Below are 21,029 nucleotides of genomic sequence, written 5' to 3'. Positions count from 1 at the left end.
CTGGGACCTGCTGCTGTAAAAACGGCCGGGGCCGGCCGGGGATTGGCTGGCGCTGGCTCAGCCCCGGCCGCCGCAGTCCTCTGGCGCGGGGGTGACGGTCGGTGGCGGCCGCCCGAGGGTCTGTGTCGCCGTACCCGCAAGGGCACCTTGGCCGGGCCGGGGTGCGCCCGGAGTGCCCGCGTGGGCGGCCCGGGTGCGCTCTGGGTACGCCCTGTCGGGGAGGCGGGACAGGAGGGTTCGGTTGGTCGGGTCTCTTTTTTAACTGTCCCCCCTCCCCCGCTTTTTTATTTGCTGATGTTTGAGGTGGGGGGAGGGGCAGAGAGAGAGGAAGACAGATGATCCAAAGCAGGCTCTGTGCTGCCTGCGCAGAGAGCGGCCGAGAGCCTGACGCGGGGCTAGAACTCAAGGACCCGAGAGAGAACATGACCTGAGCCGGAATGGGTTGCTTAACCGACTGAGCCACCCAGGCGCCCTGGTCTTTAAACTCTTATGTTAGGGGCCCCAGATGAAAACCATCGGCCCTCACCATGCCTTTTGGTGAAGGTGTAGGGGACGGGCGGCAGGCAGTCTCTGGTAGGAGCCTAAATTGGATGTCAACACTGCTGTGGGCGGTTGGTGGCGTGGATTGACGTTGGCTATGGACACGCCCTTTGGCCCAGCCGGCCCTTCTCCAGCGGTCCCCAACCCCCCCCCCCCCCGACAGGCAAGCTTGTGCAATTTCAGATGCACAGCATTATTTTTAATATGTCCACCCACAGGGAGAGTTAGATCACGCTGCATCCATTCCACTGAATCATGTAAGCAGCTCGGAAGGGGAAGGGTGCTCTGTGTGTGCCGGTATGGAAAGAGCTCTAAAATGTGTAAGAAAAATCAAGGGGCAGAATCGTGTGTAAAGTGTGCTACTCATTTGTGCACGGGGACAGAGAAAATCTGTAAGTTTGTTTCCAAAGTTGAAAGGGACGTGTTAGCAGGGACTGCCTCAAAAGATGTCCAAGTGCAGAGGGCTGGAGAGAAACAGCCTTTTCACTGTATACTTTTTTTATTCCTATTGAAATTTGTACAGGAAACATACGCTATCGAAAATAAACATCAGGGGCGCTGGGTGGCTCAGTCAGTGAACCTCCGACTCTTGATTTCTGTGCTGACAGTGCAGAGCCTGCTTGGGATTCTTTCTCCTTCTCTCTCTCTCTGCCCCTCCTCGGCTCACTCTCTCTCTCTCAAAAAAAAAAAAAAAAAAAAAAAAAAACTTTTTAAATGGCATTAAAGAAATGCCTGTGAGAAGTAAAACAGCAGGCCTTTGAGTCAGATTCATTTTCTGCTCAGGATCTCCGTGGGTCACACCTGACCTTGATCTTGTTTGAAAGTTGTCTGAATAGGCAGCACTGCCATCCCAGAATAACACAGGAAGGTCGGTTATGTTCAGCTGGTGCTTCAAGGTGAAGGAATAAATGAAGGAGCTGAGAAAAAACAAGAAGGTTGATCATTAATAGTGCTATGGTTATTAGCGCTAAAAAGAAAACCGCAGGCCCAAGGTGGAGTCACTTGCCTCCAGTCCTGCAAACCAAGACTTAATTGCAGTTTCAAACTTTCCGGGAGTGGAATTTGAAGCCAGGCAATCTGGAATTTTCTGGCCAGTATCAGTGAGGTAGTATGTTACTTGGGCCCTTTCCAGTCCACCCCTGCCCCCAAAGGAGGTGACATAATGTGCGTGATAAGACCCCTTGCCCTTCCCAAGGTGACCTTGCCTGAAACCATCTTTTCTTTTGCAAATAACTTCTTGCGTCCCTCTTTCCTATAAAAACGTTCCTGCCGGGAGCCGATCCGTCCAGCCTTCCTGATGGCACAGCCTGGGTGGTTGGCAGAAGGGCAATGCACAGCGACCCTCTGAATGGGAAGCTACTGGTATCCCTCCTGTTACTCATCACGGCCATCCCCATGGTCCAACTGGCATTGATGATTCAAAATAAACCCATGGGGGCAAACTCGGGGATATTTTCTGGGGATGACCCCCAGTACAAAAAAGAAACCTTTTATCCAGCGGGTGCCATCCCCGCCTGCCCGTCCCCTAAAGGAAAGATAGCCCCATATATTTCCCAGCCAGGGAGGGGGGCAAATGGGTTCGAAAGCCCCACTCCGGCCACAAAGGAATGTATCTATGGAAAGAAGTTACTCCAACCCCTAGGCCCACTTGGCCCCCAGGAGGCATTCCAGATGGTAACTGGACCTGGTGGGTTAAGATATAGAATGGTTCATTAATTCCTAGGTATACATTGTCTCTCTGGGAGCGCATAAGGCGTGGGTTCCCAGGGCCCTCTTGGCTCCCTCCCGCCACCCCAGACCAAAGCGAATACTTTTGTTCCTTGTACCGCAAATTGTTCAAAGGGTCAATTGAACAATTAAGAAGTCATGTCCCTGTCAATGTTCCACTTGAGGTGTTGAGAGCTGGATGGCCTTTCATGAAAATAGCAGAGCAAACGCTTTATAAACTATAAGTAAACGTAGATACATAACGAAAGTAGTATCAAGAAATTAATAAGCAAAGGGGAGGAGGGAATGTTACAAAGAAATAACCATGAGGTTCCTTAATGGGTGATGACACAAAGGAGCATTTTTAGAATTAGGTAAAGCCGAGAAACATAGATGATGCACGCCACAAGGAATAACGCATATAATGCCACGCTTGCCACAATAAAGCGGCCTAACACACTGCTGTCGTCTGTGTGCATTTGTTATTTTTGCCGACGCCGTTCATCCTTCGGGAACCCCTGGACCTGCTGGGGCTGGACTCCGGCACCTTCCATTTTGGACAACTCCTTGGAGCACGTCTCTCCTGGCCTGATGGAATGCTGCCCAATTCATGAATCGCTTAATAAAGCCAAGTAGATCTTTAAATTTTACTTCCTGAGTTTTGTTTTTTAATGCTCGCTACCGTGTGTTAACCGCTAGGCACTTTTCCTACATTACTTCTTACAACCCAGAGGGGTGGGAGCAGCGTAAAGAAACTGAATGGCTTCTTGAATAAAACCGAGGTGCTTCTGCAGGGTTCGTGGGAAGGGTCCCTCCCCAATACCCAGTGTGAGAAGAGGCTCCCGGTTCTCACAATGGCTCAGTCTTATCTCCTAGTATTTTCTTTTCCTCAGGAGCGGTGGATCAGAAGAATCCTCTGCAGATTCCTAGACCCCCGCAAGCTTAGAGCTTCAGGAGATCTGGAGGGGAGCCTCTGAAAGCTGGTCAGTGACAGCGCGTGGAGAAACACTACTGAGGGCTCCTGTCCCCAGTTCCTGGTGTCACCGCCAGGCCAGCTTCTGAACATTCTGCTTGCCACAGTTGGGCCACACTTGGATCTTTGAGGCTTCTGTTAAGGTCCCATTGCGTGGAAGGTAGGAGCTAGAGGATTTAATTAAAGGAATATATAAAAGGAATAACGCTCTGCTAAGCAGCAGCTTCCCCGAGATCTGAATCTGGCTCTCTTTCTCTAAGAGCCGTGCTTTCTTTGCTTATTTCGTGTTGCCACAATTAGGACTTCTTCCATGTAAATATGTATCTTTCCTACTTCAACTACGGAGCAGGTAATATGGTCTAATGTATAAGACAACACAGCAGGAGGCAAGAGACCCAGCTACATTATTTCCTGAAATTCTAGAAAGGCCTAGAAACCTCACCCGGTCCCTACACGGACAGAGTATGGAAAAGTAAAAATGAAACATCGCTGGCTTGGGTCCCAGGTTTCCGGAAGAGGCTGCAAAGGCCTAGCATCAAGCCAGAACCTCATACGCCCAGAGTTCTCAAAGTCCAGAAATGACGGTCACACACGGGGCTTCCCTGTTGACTATGAGGAACGGGAACTGTGAGCTCAGACAGATTGAAGTCAGAGGAGGGGGGAAGCTGGCCCTTAGTTACACCGCACCCATGTGGGCCGGTGTTGTGTAGGCAGTCCATATACACCGTATCCAGGGCAGTGCTTGTGTGGGTAGGGGGGTCCTCCGTGGGGGTCCTGTGGAGGGCTTCCTGGCAGGCAGGTCTGTGATGCCTCACACGGTGGAAGCAATCTTCTCTATGGCAGTAAACTTGCCATGTTTTTTCACTTATCGGAATAACAAAAAAAAAAAAAAGAAAAGAAAAGAAAAGGAAAACACACAGTAGTTCTGCTTATGAACGAACACACTTAATTACACAGGTTTTCTTCTGGAAATGGGGATAACGAGGACCGTGTTGTCCATCTGGGACAGCTGTTGTGATGACAAGAGACAATTTCCGAGGAGGACTTGGGGGGTGAGTACGTGTTTTATAAACATCGATGTGTGACCGGGCTCCTGGGTGGCTCCGTCGGTCAGACCCCTGACTCTTGATTTCGGCTCAGGTCACGGTCTCTCAGTTCGTGGGATCGAGCCCCATGGTGGGTTCTGCGCTGACAGCACAGAGCCCGCTTGGGATTTTCTCTCATCCCTAAGGACTGTTGGGGGGAGACCCCTCAAGATAAGGAAGGCAACCTGGCTGTATGCGTACGTAACATGCCTCACGACCCTGTGACATGAAGCCACCTGATCAGACCGCGTGACTGGGTGTTACCATGTATGGGAGACGGGCAAGAAAAACATTTATAAAAGACTACACCTCACTGCACTCGGGGCTCAGCTTTTCCAGTGCGAACCCAACCGAGTGTTGCCGGCACAAAGTTCCTTCCTGGAAAGAAACGCTTCGGTGTCTCGACTCTGTGCGAACCTCGGTTCCCGTTCCACTCTCTCTGCTCCCGCCCTGTGCGCACTGTCTCTGTCGCTCTCTAAATAAACGTTAAAAAAAAAAAATTTTTTTTAACGTTTATTTATTTTTGAGACACAGAGAGACAGAGCATGAACGGGGGAGGGTCAGAGAGAGAGGGAGACACAGAATCTGAAACAGGCTCCAGGCCCTGGGCTGTCAGCACAGAGCCCGACGCGGGGCTCGAACTCACGGACCGCGAGATCGTGACCTGAGCTGAAGTCGGCTGCTTAACCGACTGAGCCACCCAGGCGCCCCTCTCTAAATAAACTTAAAACACACACACACACACACACACACACACACACACACACACATTCAAAACATAGATGTGTTGTTAACGTCCTGCTGCCCATCTATTGCAGCCCAACACCTGCCTTACATGGATTCCAGCTAGGTAACACACATTAGTTTGATTGCTTTAGTAATTTAAAGAATTCAGTAAATGAGTAAGCCAAGAAACTCGGGAGTTCAGTGAGAACCAGGGACACCCAGAGGCCAGTGCACCGTTTAGAATATGGATGTGTACTTTCTTGCCTCCTTAGCTCTTCAGGTCCTACCTGTAATCAATCCATTGTGCTGCCCCCAAGGCTTGAATACTTGGAGATCAACAGCCCCTGCCCCCACGCACTTTTCTCCTGGGTCACTGTTCTCATACTGATGAGGGAGCATGGGGCAAGCTGAGGGCAGAGGACAGGCTAACAGCACCCAGCACCTCAGGTGGGATGTGTGTGTGATATTCCTCGGACTCTCCTGCCTGCCCAAGAACAGGGGAAAGGAAAGGAAGCAAATGTCTGACTGGTGGAGATCATCGTCACACAGGACAGGGGGCTCCTTCAGTTGACGGAGAACTTAGTAAACTGCAAGAAAGAGGCAATCTAGGGGCGCCTGGGGGGCTCGGTCGGTTGAGGGTCCGACTTAGGCTCAGGTCATGATCTCGCAGTTCGTGGGTTCGAGCCCCGCATCGGGCTCTGTGCCGACAGCTCAGAGCCTGGAGCCTGCTTCAGATTCTGTGTCTCCCTCTCTTTGCCCTTTCCCCGCTCATGCTCTGTCTCTCTCTGTCTCTCAAAAATGAATAAACGTTAACAAAATTTTTTTTTAAAAAAAGAGGCAATCTTAGCCACAGAAACCTACAGACTCCATTTCCTGAAGCCCTAATATCACCCTCACCAAGATGTAAGGGGGTTTAACTGCTGGCCATGGTGGTGTAGGAAAGAAAGGCAAATGAAAAATTAAATTCCCTTACTGCCTACAGCCCAGCTACAAGTCCTTGAAACAGGCAGAGTGACCTTCCTCTAGGAGCTCAGCTGGCTCGTTGATAACTTTGCTGGGGGGCAAAAGGGAATCTTGGCTTAACCTTAGCCTGACCCCCAGGATCCCAGGAGTCTACTTTAACTAACATACAAAAACTCATTTTGGAAACCTCCTTTATCTCAACTCCCCCAGGATACATGCCGGCAATCATACTCCAAGCTTATGGCCCCTCGTATACATCTGAAGGGTCTCACGGCTGAGGTTTTACTAAACGGTAATAAATGGTGTTTTCAAGGTCCTGGAAACCTTGCTTCCAAAATGCCTTAGAGACTTACTCTGTCCCTGACCCCCTCCCAACCTGAGGGTATATCATGAGTCACTCACCACCACCCAGTGCAGCTCTTTCTGCCCATGGGTCCTGTCCCTGTGCTTCAACAAAATCACCTTTTTGCAGCAAAGACATGTTTAAGAATTCTTCCTTGGCCGTCGGCTCCGGACCCACCATCACCCCAAAGCCCCATCAATACTGTTCCTCCAGAAGTCACAAAGAAATGGCTTCACGGGCAAGAAATCTTCATTTTGCTTGGCAATTCAGGAGTTTCCTAGGCATAAACGGTAAAGGATATCGTTTATGATAAAGGATAAAGGAAACAGAGGCATCACTCGTTTGCATTCTATACTGAAATGAGTGATTGGAGCCACAACTCCCACTAAACACTGAACTAGACAGTAAACCCAACCCCTGAAAGGCGAGAGGGAACTGGGTAATCACAGGATGCCAAACTGTCACCCACGGATCGCCCACTGCTGGTCACAGGGAAGAAGAGGCCGACACGCTTTGTGAGTATAGACGGCTTTCTCCTACCATGGTGTTCTTAGGGGCTTCAGGGGAAAAATGGAGCCGGTGGAGGGCAGGGGGTCCTGGGCCAATGGAGGGCAGGGTTTCCTGGGCCAAAGGCATTTAGGAAACGTGTGAATCCGACAAGGTTAATTTCTTTCTGCAGCTCTTTTGAGAGCCTTTATGAAGCTCATGTGAATTGTGATGGCATAAAAGTTAATCCATGGAGCAGTTACCAAATGTCCTTCACCAGAGGGCCCTTTGGAAGGAGCATCTCGTGGGACTGGCGGTCCAGGGGCTCCAGTGGCCCCATGCCCGGCCGCCAGGGTGTGCCGATGGAAGAAACCAGACCTGCCAATCAGGCGAACAAATCCTGCCACTTTTTATTTAGCTGCCTGCATTTGGCAAGTTTTTAAAACTGCCTAGGCCTCGGTTTTTAATCTATAAACGGAGCCAATATCGCACCATATATGCAGTTGAGTTTCTGTGCCTACCTGTGAGCCCCCTTCTGCTGCTGCACCATTTTCTAATCAGTAAGGGGCTATAAATGTTGGAGAAAGGTTGGGGGGGGATCTCAACTTCTCTCATACAATGGTTTGGCTCTGAGTGTGGTGAAAACACCCTGTGGGGACAAGTTGCTCTGGGAAAAAGGACTGAGGCTGCCTCCCCTTTGACCTCACGCTTCCCTGTTGGTTCTTCCTTCCAGCTGGTCTCTTGGCTTGGGGCGAGGGCCCTTGAGGGCAAAGCATCTCCTGATGGAACCCAAACTACCCCCTTGAGCATCAGGACCGAGCTGAGCCAGCAGGACCAGCCGGCATCACTGGGAGACAAGCTGCCTTTGACCTTCAGTGCCCACCTGCACAGACCCACCTCTGCCCCACGTTCTCCTCGAATACACCTGCAAGTATCTTCGGCACTTTGGAGACCATCTTTGAGACGCCAGTCCGCCGTCTTCCCGGAGCTGGCCTCCCTGAAAGCAGTCCCTTTCCTGTTTCTCCATCACTCCTTTCTCTGCCTTTGGGTTTTGCCAGCAGCGAGTGGGTGAACCTGGTGTGTTTGGGGCCCTGGGCCCCGGCTACAGCCACATCCACAGAAGGGGTAGCTCGCATGGCTGACTGCAGACAGTCCTCCTTCTCTGTGCAGCAGGACGGAGCGGCCACGGGATGAGCTCTTGGGTTGTGAGGGCAGGAGCCTGCAAAGCCCCCTGGTCTGCTCCGAGCTGGCTGAAACTCTCCCTTTTGTGTTGATAGAAAAGGAAGCCGTGGGGAGGGCCTCCCAGTGACTAAACCCAGGACAATCTGAGTATCAGAAAGAACAAAGCCTGACTGCATGACCCCTATGGGAAAACCAAAGGATGGAAAGGAAGACCACAGAATGGGAGAAACTTGTTGCAAGTCATATATCTGATAAGGAACTATTTAAAGAATAACTTACAACCTAGTAATACAAAGACAGCCCAATTAAGTAACAAGCAAAGGACCGAATAGAGGTTTCTCCAAAGAAGACACACAAATGGCCAATAAGCTCACGAAACTTATTAGCCATCAGGGAAATGATAAAACCACCACGAGACCCCCCCCCCCCTTCACACTCTCCAGAAAGGCCACAATCAAGAGAGTGGAACACAACAGGTGTCGGGCAGGATGTAGACGGACCGGAACCCCCACTCGCGGCCGCTAGGCGTGCAAAGTGGCTTGACTGCTTTGGAAAACAGCCCGGCCGTCTTCCCAGGGAGAAACATGGGGTTGCCACATGACTCAGCCACCCCACCCCCAGATACACACCCAAGAGAACTGAAAACATATGTCCACACAGCGCTTGTATCCAAATGCTCATAGCAGCATTGTAAATAACAGCCGAAGAGTGAAATCAACCCAAATATTGGGTCAACTGAGCAACAGATAAACTGTGGACTAGCCATGCGATGGAATATTACTCAGCAATAAAACGAAACGAAGTCCTGGCACGCGCTACCACATGGATAGATCTAGCAAGCACGGTGCTTATGAAGGAGCCAGGCACCCGGGACCGCATGCAGTATGAGGCCACGTATATGATGTGCACAGAGTGGGCTCATCCAGGGAGACAGGAAACAGACCAGCGGCCGCCTGGGGCTGCGAGGCTTGGGGCAGGGCCATGCACTCTTCTTCCGGGTGGAAACCGTCCAGTATTGGTTGTACAGATGGCGGGATAACTCTGTGAATGTGCTAAAAACCACTGAATTGTACACTTTAAAGGCGGACATTGGAGTTGCATCCCGGTAAAGTTATTTTAAAAAACTTAGCAACAAACAAAAACCTTACAAAAGGCACAGAAAGAAAAGCCAACAAAATAAAAACCTGAAACTCCTTTGTCATAATTCGTGCGCCAACTCTTCCGGTAATTAAAGGAAAAGAAGCGTTTACCCATACGAACTACTTCAGACAGGCCTAGTGACGGAGGAGAGCTCTTGTCCTCAGAAGGAGTTCGGCTAATAGATATGGGAGAGTGGTCGAATGAAAAGAACACCAGTTTGCAATCCCGACTGCAGGGACGGATTCAGACAGAAGGCAGCACAGAACTCTAGTCATTTGGTAAATAAATGGGAGCCAGATCTTCCCAGGGATTGTTCGCTGTGTGAAAGGGGAAATGCAAATGTACAAGGAGAGATCCAGGAGATTCCACTTAGCATCACCATCAGAAGGACTGTAACTTAACTGCCTCCCGGTGTGATGCTTCAAGTAAACAGCTGGTGAAGGGTCCACCCACATCTGGAACCTGAATCCCATGAAGCCTGGAAATGCAAGGATTAAGGCATGTAACCCAGGGACACTCTCAGGAAGTAATCAAACATGTCCAGCAGGTGCAACATGCAATAGGACAGCCGGCGACGGAATCCCTCTCCCACGAGACCCCGGCATGAGGAAAAAGGAACTCGAAATATCACCGGAGCCACACGCAGGACTTGAAGTTTTTAGTGACCACATTCAAGCTGTAAAGGAAATAGGTGGGGTTAATTTTAGTGATATAGTCCGGCCGAATATCCAAAATATGATTTCAATGTGTAATCAGTATAAAATTATTATTGAAGTATTTTATTTTCATATGAAGTCATCAAAATCTGGTGAGTATTTTACACTTATGATTCATTTCAATTCAGATGGTAAGTTTTCTTTTTTTAATGTTTTTAGTAATCTCTATACCCAATGTAGGGCTTGAACTCAAGACCCCGAGATCAATAGCCACGCACCCCTCTGACTAAGCCAGCCAGGCGCTCCCCAGATGCTAAATTTTCATTAACAATATTTAAAAAAATTTTTTTAAATGTTTGTTTAGTTTTGAGAGAGAGACACACAGAGCGTGAGCAGGGGAGGGGCAGAGAGAGAGGGAGACACAGAATCAGAAGCAGGTGCAAAGCTCTGAGCTGTCGGCACAGAGCCCGATGCGGGGCTCAAACTCACAAACCGTGAGATCATGACCTGAGCCGAAGTCGGACGCTCAACCGACTGAGCCCCCTGGGTGCCTCTTCATTAGCAATATTTGATCTGTATTTAAATTTCATAGAATTTATAGTTTAAAAATTATATTTATGTAACCAATTATTTCAGGCATATGGAAAAAGTTTCCAAAACTGAATCGAGTAACCCCGAAAATCATTTTCCTTTAACATTTGCATTCACACTGGCAATACTAGTTAATCTTTTTTAGGAGAATTTACTTTGAAGCAAAAGCATATCAGTTGCAAAATACATCAGCTCAGTGTAGGTGAACCGGCCTCCTCCCGCTTCAACTCAGTTGTGTTAGCACTGAATTCAAAGGTTCCTTACTGTGTAAACTGAGAAGCAGCCCCTCAGCTCTGGGGGTAGTGTTTGCAGCTAATTCTTATAATGCTGTAAATTCGTGCTGTTAACACGTTCTGCCTATTTATTCACGTTAGAAAAATTCGTAAAATCACCATATGGATTTGTGTTCCAAAGATTTGGATTGCAAATACATTTCCCTACCTGCCTAGCAAGGTCACCAATAAGCTTTTTCCCTCCCCCTCCCCCCAAAGATTTTACTTTTCAGCAATCTCTACACCCGACGTCGGACCCGAACTTACTACCCTGAGATCCCCCGACGTCAGACCCGAACTCACTACCCTGAGATCAAGAGTCACCCTCTCTGCCGACTGAGCCAGCCAGTTGCCCCCAAAAAGCTCTTAAATGGTGTTGTTAAGCTTCACGTTGAGCTCTTCTATGCACACGCTGATATTGATGAGAAAACATAAATCCCACTCCATTTGTTGTCTTTGATTATTGAGTATTCGGCGAGAGAATCTTAAGCAGGTTCTATGCTCAGCATGGAGCCGGATGCAAGGCTCGATCCCACGACCCTGGGATCATGACCTAAGCCCAAATCAAGAGTCAGATGCCCAACCGACTCAGATGCCCAGGCGTCCGTCCCTCGAGAAATTCTTGGACTGCAGGTAAAGGACTCTTTCGTGACTCAGCCAACAAGCACTGGCAGACATCATTCTGTTCCTTGTCCTTTCTTTCCAGGGTCTTTGAAACTGACGATGCTTCATGGTATTTGCACAATTTAAAAACTCTGTGACTTTCTTGCTAGTGTGTGCTTCAGAAGACTGAATATAATATTTTCACAGTGTATCACACAATGTAACACACAGAGCCCTAAGAGGAACATCAGGGTCGCAGTTTAAAATTCCAGTAAATCCCAGTTCGCAGCTAACATAGCTAGAGCACCGTCTGTTGTGACACACATCAGCTTGTTCACCTCTAGCCGACACTCAGGACTCAAAAACACCCTCTCCCTGGGTTTATTTTTCAGGCGACGAATTGGCAACGTTTGTTTCCACATTTGAAATTCTGTTCTGTATTTTCTATGTTGTTTCATACTGCAGTTGCTAGTGCGTTTTAGATCAGCCCATTAGGTGTTACCGTTTTTAAGCTAAATGATGTTCCATGGGGTGCTTTGGGTGGCTCAGTCGTTGGGTTTCCGACTTCGGCTCAGGTCGTGATCTCACGATTTGTGGGCTCGAGCCCTGCGTTGGGCTCTGTGCTGACAGCTCAGAGCCTGGAGCCGGCTTTGGATTCTGTGTCTCCCTTTCTCTCTGTCCCTCCCCCGCTTGCTCTCTCTCTCTCTCTCTCTCAAAAATAAACATTAAAAAAATGACGTTCCGGCAGTGGAAGATTTTGTGTCTATTCTGAGTACCTAATACTGGCTGGGCATATTGTCATGAATATGAATTGTCTGTATCTCGATCCACGGTGTGGCCCTTCCTTGCTGTGTTCCACCCGTGGTCGGTGGCTTGTTTCCCCAAGACACGTGGTGGATTCTCGCCTCTGATGCTCCATGAACGTTTCCTCCTGGTCATGGCCCGGGGTCGCCTCTTGTTTTCCCTGCGTGGCCCCCAGCAAGCTCCACGAGCTTTCCACGATGGTGGCTCTTGTCCGCCTGGAGCTGGCGGTGGGGAACTTGAATTCCAAGGGCTTTGTCTGGACTTCAGCAGACACACTGTCTTTTTTCTTGTTTTTTTTCCCTAAATGTGATCTCAGTGCCGGAGGTGAAAATTGCCAGGTGAACCGAGGCACATCTGACCTGAACTCCCCGGGAGGGTCGTACCGTCACACGGATGAGTCAGGGACGTGAAAACACAGAGCGAGCTCAGCTCAGTTCTGTAGGAATCTTCCACAAAGTGGGTCGAAGTTCGCCGCTCACCAGGGTTAAGTGTGTTTGCTTGACCTCAGAGCAACTTCCACGTGGGCCACACCGCTCAGGTCTGGAAGGCCATCCTAGGCAGCATATCTGAAAGCTAATATTTGGCTTATCCTCATCCCGTATCCCTGGCCTCGTTCTACACATAAGAAGATGCGGTTTTACCGGATTCCCTGGTCAAACTCTAGTGCCGCTGAATGATTAACCTTAAGGGGACATTGCCTGTGGTGGCAGTCAGTTGCACTGGATGTTTCTGCCAAGGGAACAGGGCACCTCCTGGGTCCCGTGGCCTCGCACGCGGAGTGCGGGAGGCCCCTGCGCTTCTGTGAGGTCTCCCTGAGGGAAGGAAGGACCCCCGGGTGGGTCCTCACGCCCATCAGAAAGGCTCAGGCTCGAATTCGAACCCCTGACTCCCAGATGCCAAAGTGCACGAGTGCGTCTGCTTTCACGCAGCCCGGGTACCATGTGCTGAAATCGCTTCCCAGGGAGTTTTGGGGCAGGTGGGGAGGAGGAGGAAGGGCAGTATTTCTAAGGGAGATGCGGCTCGGACCTCACAGCACCCCCCCCCCCCCCCGCCCCGTCTCTGTGCTCTTCCCCACTCTCTTGCTGTCAGCATCGCTCACACCCATGAGATGTCCGGTGTTGTGCCTGGGGTTCAGGTCAACACAATCGGGGACTCTGCCCTGCTCACACTCCAGTGGGAGAGGCAGGTGGGGCAGTGGGGGGCGGGGGGGGGGGGAATAGATCCGGCAGGTCGTGCTGAGTGCCAGAGGGAGTCCCAGGAGGTGACGGGGCAGGGCACAGCAGACCGGGGCTCCGGGCTCCGTCTGTCCCGCTCACAGCTGGAGGCTGTGCGAGGCGGTGGGCAGTCTGACGCAAGTGTGTTGGGCCAGCGGTGGCCCAGCCCCCTGGCACCTCCTGGTGGCCTCAGGGTGGTTCTCCCTGACCTGCTTGGGGGAGGGGGGCGAAGGGAGGGCACAGTAAGTGCCAGTCACGGATACACGCCCTGTTTTCTCCAGCAGCCGCACCCGTGGGCGACCCTTGGCCCAAACGCATTGAAAATGCACAAATAGTTTCTGACCCAGAAACTCACGGCCAAGGGGCACGATGGGCTGAGGGTTTGTGTCCTCAGGCCCATACTTTGAAGCCCTACCCCCCTGAGGTGACGGTATTTGGAGGGGGGCCTTTGGAGGTGATTAGCTTGAGGTGAGGTCATGGAGGTGGAGCCCCTTAAAGGGAGATACTAGAACCTTCTGTGAGCCAGAAGGTGGGTCCCACCAGACAGGGACGTGCTGGCGCCCCGACCTCAGACTTCTTGGGCTCCTGAACGACGAGGAACGAAGGCCCCTTGTGTCCACCCCAGTCAGGTGTTTTGCTAGGGCCTGAGCTGACCAAGATGGGAGGGAAGGAGACACGGCGGCCAGTGACCCGGGATTCCCGAGTCCTGCCATGCGGTCCTATGGATGGTGCCCTGTTAGGATAGCGGTGTGGGCGACTGAGGGACGGTCACGGCACCGGGGGACCGGGGTGGGGGGGGGGGGAATGTCCTGGCCTGGGCAGCCGACACTGGCCCTGCAGCGAGGCGCTTTTCTGCCCTTGTTGGGCTGGAGATTGTGGGAGGTAGGTGCCAGCAGCCAGCAGAACCCCCTCCCTTGGCGGCCGGGGACTCACCAGCAAAGCATTTCCTTCCTTTCTCTGTGCTCTAGGGCTCTGCGGAAGGACGCTTCCCCAGGCGACACAAATGCTCCAGCTGGCCCGTCAGACGTCTTGCGTAACCCACAGACCCCAGGCGTCACCTTCCAGTGATCTCAGCCGGTGAACAAGGGCACCGGGGCTCTTGCTACCCTGGGGGTGGCGGGGGGGGGGGTGAGGAGGTGGCCCCCTGCTCGCCCGTGACAAAGGCCCACCCCCCAGGCGCAGAACAAGGTGGACACGAGACAGAAGGTCCCAGGCAGCTCACACCCTGGTTGGGGGGAAAGGTACACGGAATCAGACCTGGGGGAGGCGGCTGGGGCTGCCACCAGCTTCTGCTGTGACAGCTACGGTGGCCGTGTCTGTGCACTCGGGCCGCGGTGACAAACCACCACACGGGCGGCTTAAACAACAGAAATTTCTCTGTCTCACTTCTGGAGGCTGGAGGTCCAAAGCCAAGGCGTGAGAAGGCTTGGTTTCTGTGGAGGCCTTGGTGCCTGGCGTGGACCCCCTTCCTCCAGGGAAAGTCATACAGGACGAGGGCCCATCCAGCGACGCCACCCTAACTGGACTGAGCTCCCACGGTCCTCCGTGGGCTGAGGAGCTTGTCTGGAGGGGGACACAGTTGAACGGTGAGTACCCACAACTTCTTCCTGGGCTTTACCCTAACCCATTTCCTCCCCCCCGCCCCTCCCCGGGGTCCCCCGTTTCTGTAGCTGGCCGTGGGTGGCACCGCGTGTCTCCTCAGTTCTGGGCTACGGCCCTGGACGGGCCGGACGGGAAGGGTCACCTGCAGTGGAGCTGATGGGTTGAGGCCCGTCTGGGTTTTCTCTCCGGGGCGGGGGGCGGGGCGCGTTGCGCCCCCATCATTTACAAAGGGTCGTTGCCTGAGAGGCGGCCGTGCGTCCGCTGTCACGGCCGCTCCCAGCACAGGGAGAAGGGCTGTAGCACCTGCGGTGGCCGCAGGCTGCCGTGTGGACGGCGTGACGGATCGGCTTTCTTGTGCTGCAGATATCTGGAAGTCTGGGAGCCAGGTGGAAAGGCGTCGTCCTCGCGAGGCGGGGGGCGGAGGGAGTTTTGTCCGGGGTGATCCAGCCTGCGGTCCCTGGCAGGCTAAGCTGGGCGGCAGGTGGCGGGTGCGGGGAGGACAGGGAGCGGGTGTGGGTGCGGGTGTAGGTGTAGGTGTGGGGGCAGGGGCAGGGGGCAGGTGCGGGGGTGGGGAGGACAGGGAGCGGGGGCGAGAGGGTGGGGGCAGGGACAGGGGCAGGGGGAGGGCCAGGTGGTGGGGGCAGGGGCAAGTTCTGGGTGCGTGGGGGCTGGGGGAGGGGCAGGTGCGGTTGCGAGGGCCGGGGAAAGGTGGTGGGGGCAGGGACGGGTGCAGTGCGTGGGCGGGGGCCTAGGCAGGGGCAGGGGCAGGTGCGCGGGCGGGGGGGCAGGTGCGCGGGCGGGGGGGCAGGGTGTTTCTGCCAGCACCTCCCCCCCCCCAACGCTGCCGGGACACTGTCTCTGGTTTCGCGGTCTCTGGCCACGCAGCTTTCCAGGCCTGCTCGGCCGCGGGCTCAAGTTACTCAATACGCTTGAATAACTCTCTTCCTGCTTAGGCCGGCTGGAGCGGATTCTCTTATCTGTAACTAAGACTCCCGATCGGCACACTAGAATAGTCTGCGATTAAGGGAATGTTCTAGAGTCTCTGCTGTCCAACACGGGAGCCCTAGCCTCACGCGGCTGTGGGACACTTGAAACGTGGCCACTGTGGCCACAGAACTGAAGCTGAACTGTATGTCAAGTTTAAGCGTTAATAGCCCCATGTGGGCTCGTGGCCGCTCGGCAGCACAGCATAAAGTTCGGGTGCGGTGGGCCTGGAGGTGGCCGAGGACGTCGTACTGGCCGAGGTCACGGGGCCGGGTGGGGGGGGGGGTGCTGCGTCTTCGGACAGAGCTCTGAGCTGCAGTGTCCGGCGGTGACCTCGGTGGCCCAGGGCCGTGCAGACTCAGGCGCCATGCACGTGACCTGTCGGGACGTGAGGGGTGGGAGAGAGGCTTCGGATCAAAGGATCCCGGCTTCATCCCTAGGAAATGCTGTGCAGTGCGTTCAGGTGAGTGCAGGGATCCAGGAGGAGAGCCAAGTTTGGGTCTGGAGGGAGCTGCCCTGCGCCCTCTGGTGGCGGTCTGTGCCAACCGCGAGCACCCCGATGGCAGGTGCCCTGTGCTGGGCGCAGCAGCGAAGCTTTGGGAAGAAGAAATGAGCTAATGTCATCCACCGGCCGCCCTCAATGAGGCCACCTAACCCACCTGAGGACGCCAGGCCCTATTTAGAATGTCCTATGCCCCGCAGCTCCATACCTCATCTGTTTGTTCATTTGCAAATACTTTTTTTCTGCCAGGCGCTGTGCTGGGCTCAGAATAGAAAGAACACAGCCCATGGGGCGCCTGGGGGGCTCAGCAGGTTAAGCGTCCCACTGACTCTTGGTTTCCGCTCAAGTCGTGAGCTCTCTCCCTCTCTGCCCCTCCCCTGCTCAGGTGCATTCTCCACCCCCCCCCCAAAATAAATAAATAACTTTGAAAAGGAAGGAAGGAAGGGAGAACATACCCTCAGCGGTGTCCCAGGCAGGGGTAGAAGGACGCACCCAAACCGAATTCCTGGCAACGTCTTCCTCGCTGTGGTAGGGACTCTGAGTAGTGACAGGGTCCAGAGAAGGTTTTGCCTGAGCTGGCACGTGAAGGAGGGGGCAGAATTTGGTTGGCTGGACAGGCCCTGATGATGCCGAGAAACCCTTGGGACCAGCATTGCACTCGCGCTTGCCTACAACGTTTGGCACGAAGTAGTTGAGCCAGATGATTGGAAACACGTGGCCACAATGAAAGCGGGTCTGAGGTCCTTGACAATGAGGGAGCTGCCTGGGCCCCTGCTGCGGATTTGATGGCGTGCATATGACTTGCTGTGACTGTATCGGGCCCAGGTGACAGCCAGGTTTGCCTCTTCATTTTCTCCAAGGGAAACACAGTCTTCCTGAATCAGTTTTCCGGGAAACAGAGACAGTAGGAGATATATTTCTATCTCTAGCTACATAGGTGTCCCTCTATATCTATCATCTATCTATCCATATCTACTATGTATATATCTATCATCTATCTATCTATCTATTGAGAGGGAGAGACATTTATTTTAAGGAACTGGCTCACACCATCGTGGGGACTAGCAAACCTGACGTACATAGAACGAGCCAGCAGGCTGGAGACTCAGGTAAGAGGCGATGTCACTGTCTGATCTGATGGTCAGAGACTCGGGCAGGGTCTCCATGTTGCAGTCTTGAGGAGAATTCCCTCTTCTTTGGGAAACCTTGGTCTGTGCTCTCAAGGTCTTCAGGTGAGCTGTCAGCACAGAGCCCGACGTGGGGCTCGAACCCCTGAACCATGAGGTCGTGACCCGCGCTGAAGTCGGACGCTTAACCGGCTGAGCCCTCCCCCCCCAGGCGCCCCTTATTGGCTGTTTTTTCCTCATCACGGTAAAGTGACAAACATATACCCGGATTGGACAGACAGACGTCATGGATGAATGCTTTTGATTTTAGATCCTGAATTATCGCCATGCACAGGGAATGCATGAACTAAACTACAAAGTTCATAGCTGTGCCTTGACAGGCTGGTAACATCTGTGGCTGAGAGAAGCCACATCTCTAGCTCCGGGGACAGTGAGGGGCGGTGGTCCGGGCTCAGGAAGTGGTTTTTGAATTACTGAATCTCTGCCTCGAGGGATCGTCTCATTCGGTCTGATTTTTCATGCAGCGTTTACGACATCACTTCACTCTGGGTAGAAACGCTGACAAACTGGCAACAACAGATGAGGTTGAACTCGCGTGAAGGCAGGTGTCCTGGTCCCGGGCGAGGCTGAGCAAGTCCAGCTAGGGGGACGCGGGACGTGTGCACACTGCCCGGGGGGGGGGGGGCACACCTGCACCTGCTGTGGGCCTTGGACTCTGGAAATCCGCCTTTGCAAACAAAGTGTGCTCCTTGTACCTAGGAGGTCACAGGCCAGATGAAATGTCGGAGTCTGCCGGGGCCGAGCCTTGGCAAGCCAAGAGCCAGGCCTAAGGCTCCTTTACGAAACGTGGCCTCAGCCTCTTGGTCTCAGCCTGGGTCGGTGTCCCTTAGGACAAGGGACCAGCTGAGTCTGAGAACAAATGCACAGTATGCCACATGAAAGGTATCTGCAGGACCACTGCAAGTCCTTGGGTGACACTCGGGGACAGCAGACACAGAGCCACTACTGTTGGGAGGTGAGTCCCCATGGGTCTTGTGTCCCTGTGCGTGTGTGAGCCGTCACTGGACGGTTTTCTCAAGGACGCTTGCCTGGAGGACAGCGCCAGGGGCCCCCCAGGGGCCAAGGGTGGCCAGCCCTTATCGACTGGGGTCTCTCAGGTGCGGGTGCCCAGCTGTGACCTAGCCCATCGTGTGTGTACCATTCTCCGTCACCATGGGGGGACCCGAGGGCAAGGGGGAAGGGCTTGGGCCTGGGGCCACGCTGTTTGCTGCGGGCTCCGACCCCGAGTCTCGGGCCTTCATCCACACACCGGAGACCGTGCCGGACCGACTCGTCCCCAAAGCCTCCAAAACGTCACCGTTCTTGACATCCTACCTTCGCACCCAGACAAACACACAGACTGAAGACGACAACACGGACTGTCGCTCTGTGTGATGTGGTGGACAGGATAATGGGCCCTCAGAAGATGTCGTGTCCTGGTCCCCAGGACCCGTGAGTGTGTCAGGTGCTAATCAGCTGACCCTGAAACAGGGAGAGTATCCGCCAGTATCCACGTGCGCTGAGGTCGCCAAGTGTCGTCAAAAGTGGAGGTGGGGGTGGGGGAGGGGAACACACGGGCCTCAGCCCCCTGGGGCTGGCTCTGCGGATGGGGGAAGAGCCAGGGGCCCAGGAACGCGGGGGCCCCGGGCCGGGGAAAGGCAGGGCTCTGTTCCCAAAGCCCCCCGAACGCAGTCCTGCCCCCACCTTGACTTTGGCCCCAGGACCCACCCGGGGCTTCTCACCTCTGGAGCAGCTGGGAGGGAAGGCTATTTCACGCCACCAGGTCTGTGCCACGGGGTCAGTGACGGGGGAGGGGGTGCGGGCATATGGTGGCCGCCCTTCCCCCCCCTCCCCCGTGTAGCAGGAGGCAGAATGTTCATGCGTTTCCTGTGGGCCCTGGAACCCCTGGGCCGGCTCAACACTCCTGCCTGCGCAGAGAGCCTGAGGGTTCCGGGAAGAGTTCCTGGTGCTGCCGGGGAGGCACCTCGGAAGTGGCGGCAGAAAGCTGTGGACGTCCGCGTGTGTGCGCGTCTGGCTTGCGGACACGGGCCGCTCAGCAATGGACCAAACGGGAAGAAGAAATTAGGTCGGAGAGCGGCGGACAAGAGCCTAGCTTGTTTTGCTTGTGTGCCAAGAACAGACAGGCGGGAGGAGGCCGGGTGGCTGTGCAGAGACCGGCGACAGCGGGGACACCCCCGGCACCCCCCACCCCCCCGCCACCTGCCTAGCCGGCCACACAGCCGTCCACGTGTCCGGCCGGCACCTGCCCCATCACACGGCCAGGTTCCGTGTGGAGTGCACGCACTTGTACAAGGCACACGTAAGCACACAATCCGCTCGGGCACACGTGCACACACACACCACACGGCGCACGTGCTCACACACAAGCCGCACGCGCACGCAGGGGCACCTGCGTGCCCCCCACCAGCTCTCCACGCGGCCCGGACGGCCATCCCGTCCCGACCCCCCCCAAGGGGAAGCCACCTTCCAGCCGCAGGGGCCGCAGCCGGGACAGAGCGAGGGGGCAGCAGGGGTGAGAAGCGTATCCGCTGATGATAATTGGCAACGACACAGACAGTCCCCAAATTACCGTTCTGCTAGAAAAATATTACACTTCATAAAACTCATGTTTATTCAAAAAAATCTATTCAGAAAGTCTGGAAAGCGTAATAAATATCTGTATAGTGGCCGCCCATCTCCAACATAAAATACAAAGCGTGAACACGGGAATGACCTGTATGCACGGTCGCGGGCTTGTAAACAAAGTGCCGAGTCGGGGGCTGGGTGGGAAGCGTGCTCCGCGGAGGCGACCTGCAGCGGTGCTGAGCTCCTGTCTCCCAGGTGACCCCCGGGCTCTGCGAGGCCACGCGGGGTGCACCGCCCGGGCCCCTGCGGTGTCCTCTTCCGTTCTAGAACTTTAAGGACTCTTGGAGAGGCGAAAGGCCACAGAGCCGTTTGGAAAGAAAAACAGAGTGCAAATCAAGTTCCTCGTGTCCTGGAGAGACCCAGTCAAAAGCGTGAGGCAAAAATCCCAACGTGCGGCTTCAGGAAGAACACCATTTAATCAACAATACTGGCTAACAGGAAGCACTGTGGTCACTTCAAACGCCGGACAGTCCTCCAAGTGCGCGCGCACACGCACGCACACACACGCGCGCGCGCGCGCACACACACACACACACACACACACACACACACACTGAGGTCACGGACAATCTGACCTAAGGATACAGGTGAGATCTCTCTCCTGCCCGAATGTGACTTGGGGCGGGCATCTGGCAGAGCCCTCGTGGTGGGGGTGGTGAGTCAGGTGTTTCTGTCAAATGGGGGGGATCTCCAGGTGGGACGGAACCACAGTGGGCACCCCGGAGGGACCGCAGTGGCCGGGTAGGTTTTCTGGTGACAAAGTCTGTGGTTTTGGGATCCAGAGGGGCTGTGATTCTACATATTGGGGGCGGGGGGGGGAACAGCTATTTCGTTCTGTGTGATC

General features: G+C 54.0%; 1 protein-coding gene and 3 long non-coding RNA genes across 5 annotated transcripts; 3 read left to right on the top strand and 1 right to left on the bottom strand.

Moving 5' to 3' along the window:
* The first annotated feature begins 71 nt into the window (after positions 1-71).
* LOC121013198 (uncharacterized) lies at positions 72-6,538 on the top strand. Its single transcript, XR_005782563.1, has 4 exons — positions 72-204; positions 3,141-3,380; positions 4,178-4,272; positions 6,467-6,538. It is a non-coding gene; the product is annotated as an uncharacterized LOC121013198 (long non-coding RNA).
* LOC121013199 (uncharacterized) lies at positions 3,275-9,997 on the bottom strand. Of its 2 annotated transcripts, none has more exons than XR_005782564.1 (3): positions 9,548-9,997; positions 3,946-4,084; positions 3,275-3,387 (listed from the first exon to the last, which is right to left on the bottom strand). It is a non-coding gene; the product is annotated as an uncharacterized LOC121013199 (long non-coding RNA). The 2 variants fall into 2 exon arrangements; XR_005782565.1 differs by having other exon boundaries at positions 3,338-4,084; positions 9,548-9,623; positions 9,777-9,826.
* Positions 9,998-16,150: 6,153 nt separating this feature from the next.
* LOC121013201 (uncharacterized) lies at positions 16,151-18,654 on the top strand. The gene is made up of 3 exons (XR_005782568.1): positions 16,151-16,163; positions 16,366-16,370; positions 17,903-18,654. It is a non-coding gene; the product is annotated as an uncharacterized LOC121013201 (long non-coding RNA).
* Positions 18,655-18,712: 58 nt separating this feature from the next.
* LOC121013491 (uncharacterized) lies at positions 18,713-20,228 on the top strand. Its single transcript, XM_040449250.1, has 3 exons — positions 18,713-18,817; positions 18,947-19,322; positions 19,476-20,228. Exons 1-3 carry the CDS (start codon positions 18,713-18,715, stop codon positions 20,090-20,092), a joined length of 1,098 nt encoding a protein of 365 aa, XP_040305184.1. The 3' UTR covers positions 20,093-20,228.
* Positions 20,229-21,029: the final 801 nt, after the last annotated feature.

Source organism: Herpailurus yagouaroundi, unplaced genomic scaffold (assembly GCF_014898765.1).
Source record: "Herpailurus yagouaroundi ecotype Mexico unplaced genomic scaffold, PumYag 198, whole genome shotgun sequence".
In the NCBI taxonomy this organism is placed as follows: domain Eukaryota; kingdom Metazoa; phylum Chordata; class Mammalia; order Carnivora; family Felidae; genus Herpailurus; species Herpailurus yagouaroundi.
This window is presented reverse-complemented; position numbering and strand designations above follow the sequence as displayed.

Bases quoted from the DNA above. Each gene is read 5' to 3' on its own strand.
- LOC121013491 (XM_040449250.1), top strand. From the start codon at position 18,713: ATGGGGGGACCCGAGGGCAAGGGGGAAGGGCTTGGGCCTGGGGCCACG. The intron at 18,818-18,946 runs GTGCCGGACCGA...TGTGGTGGACAG, and splicing joins TCATCCACACACCGGAGACC to GATAATGGGCCCTCAGAAGA. The intron at 19,323-19,475 runs GTCTGTGCCACG...CTGCCTGCGCAG, and splicing joins AGGCTATTTCACGCCACCAG to AGAGCCTGAGGGTTCCGGGA.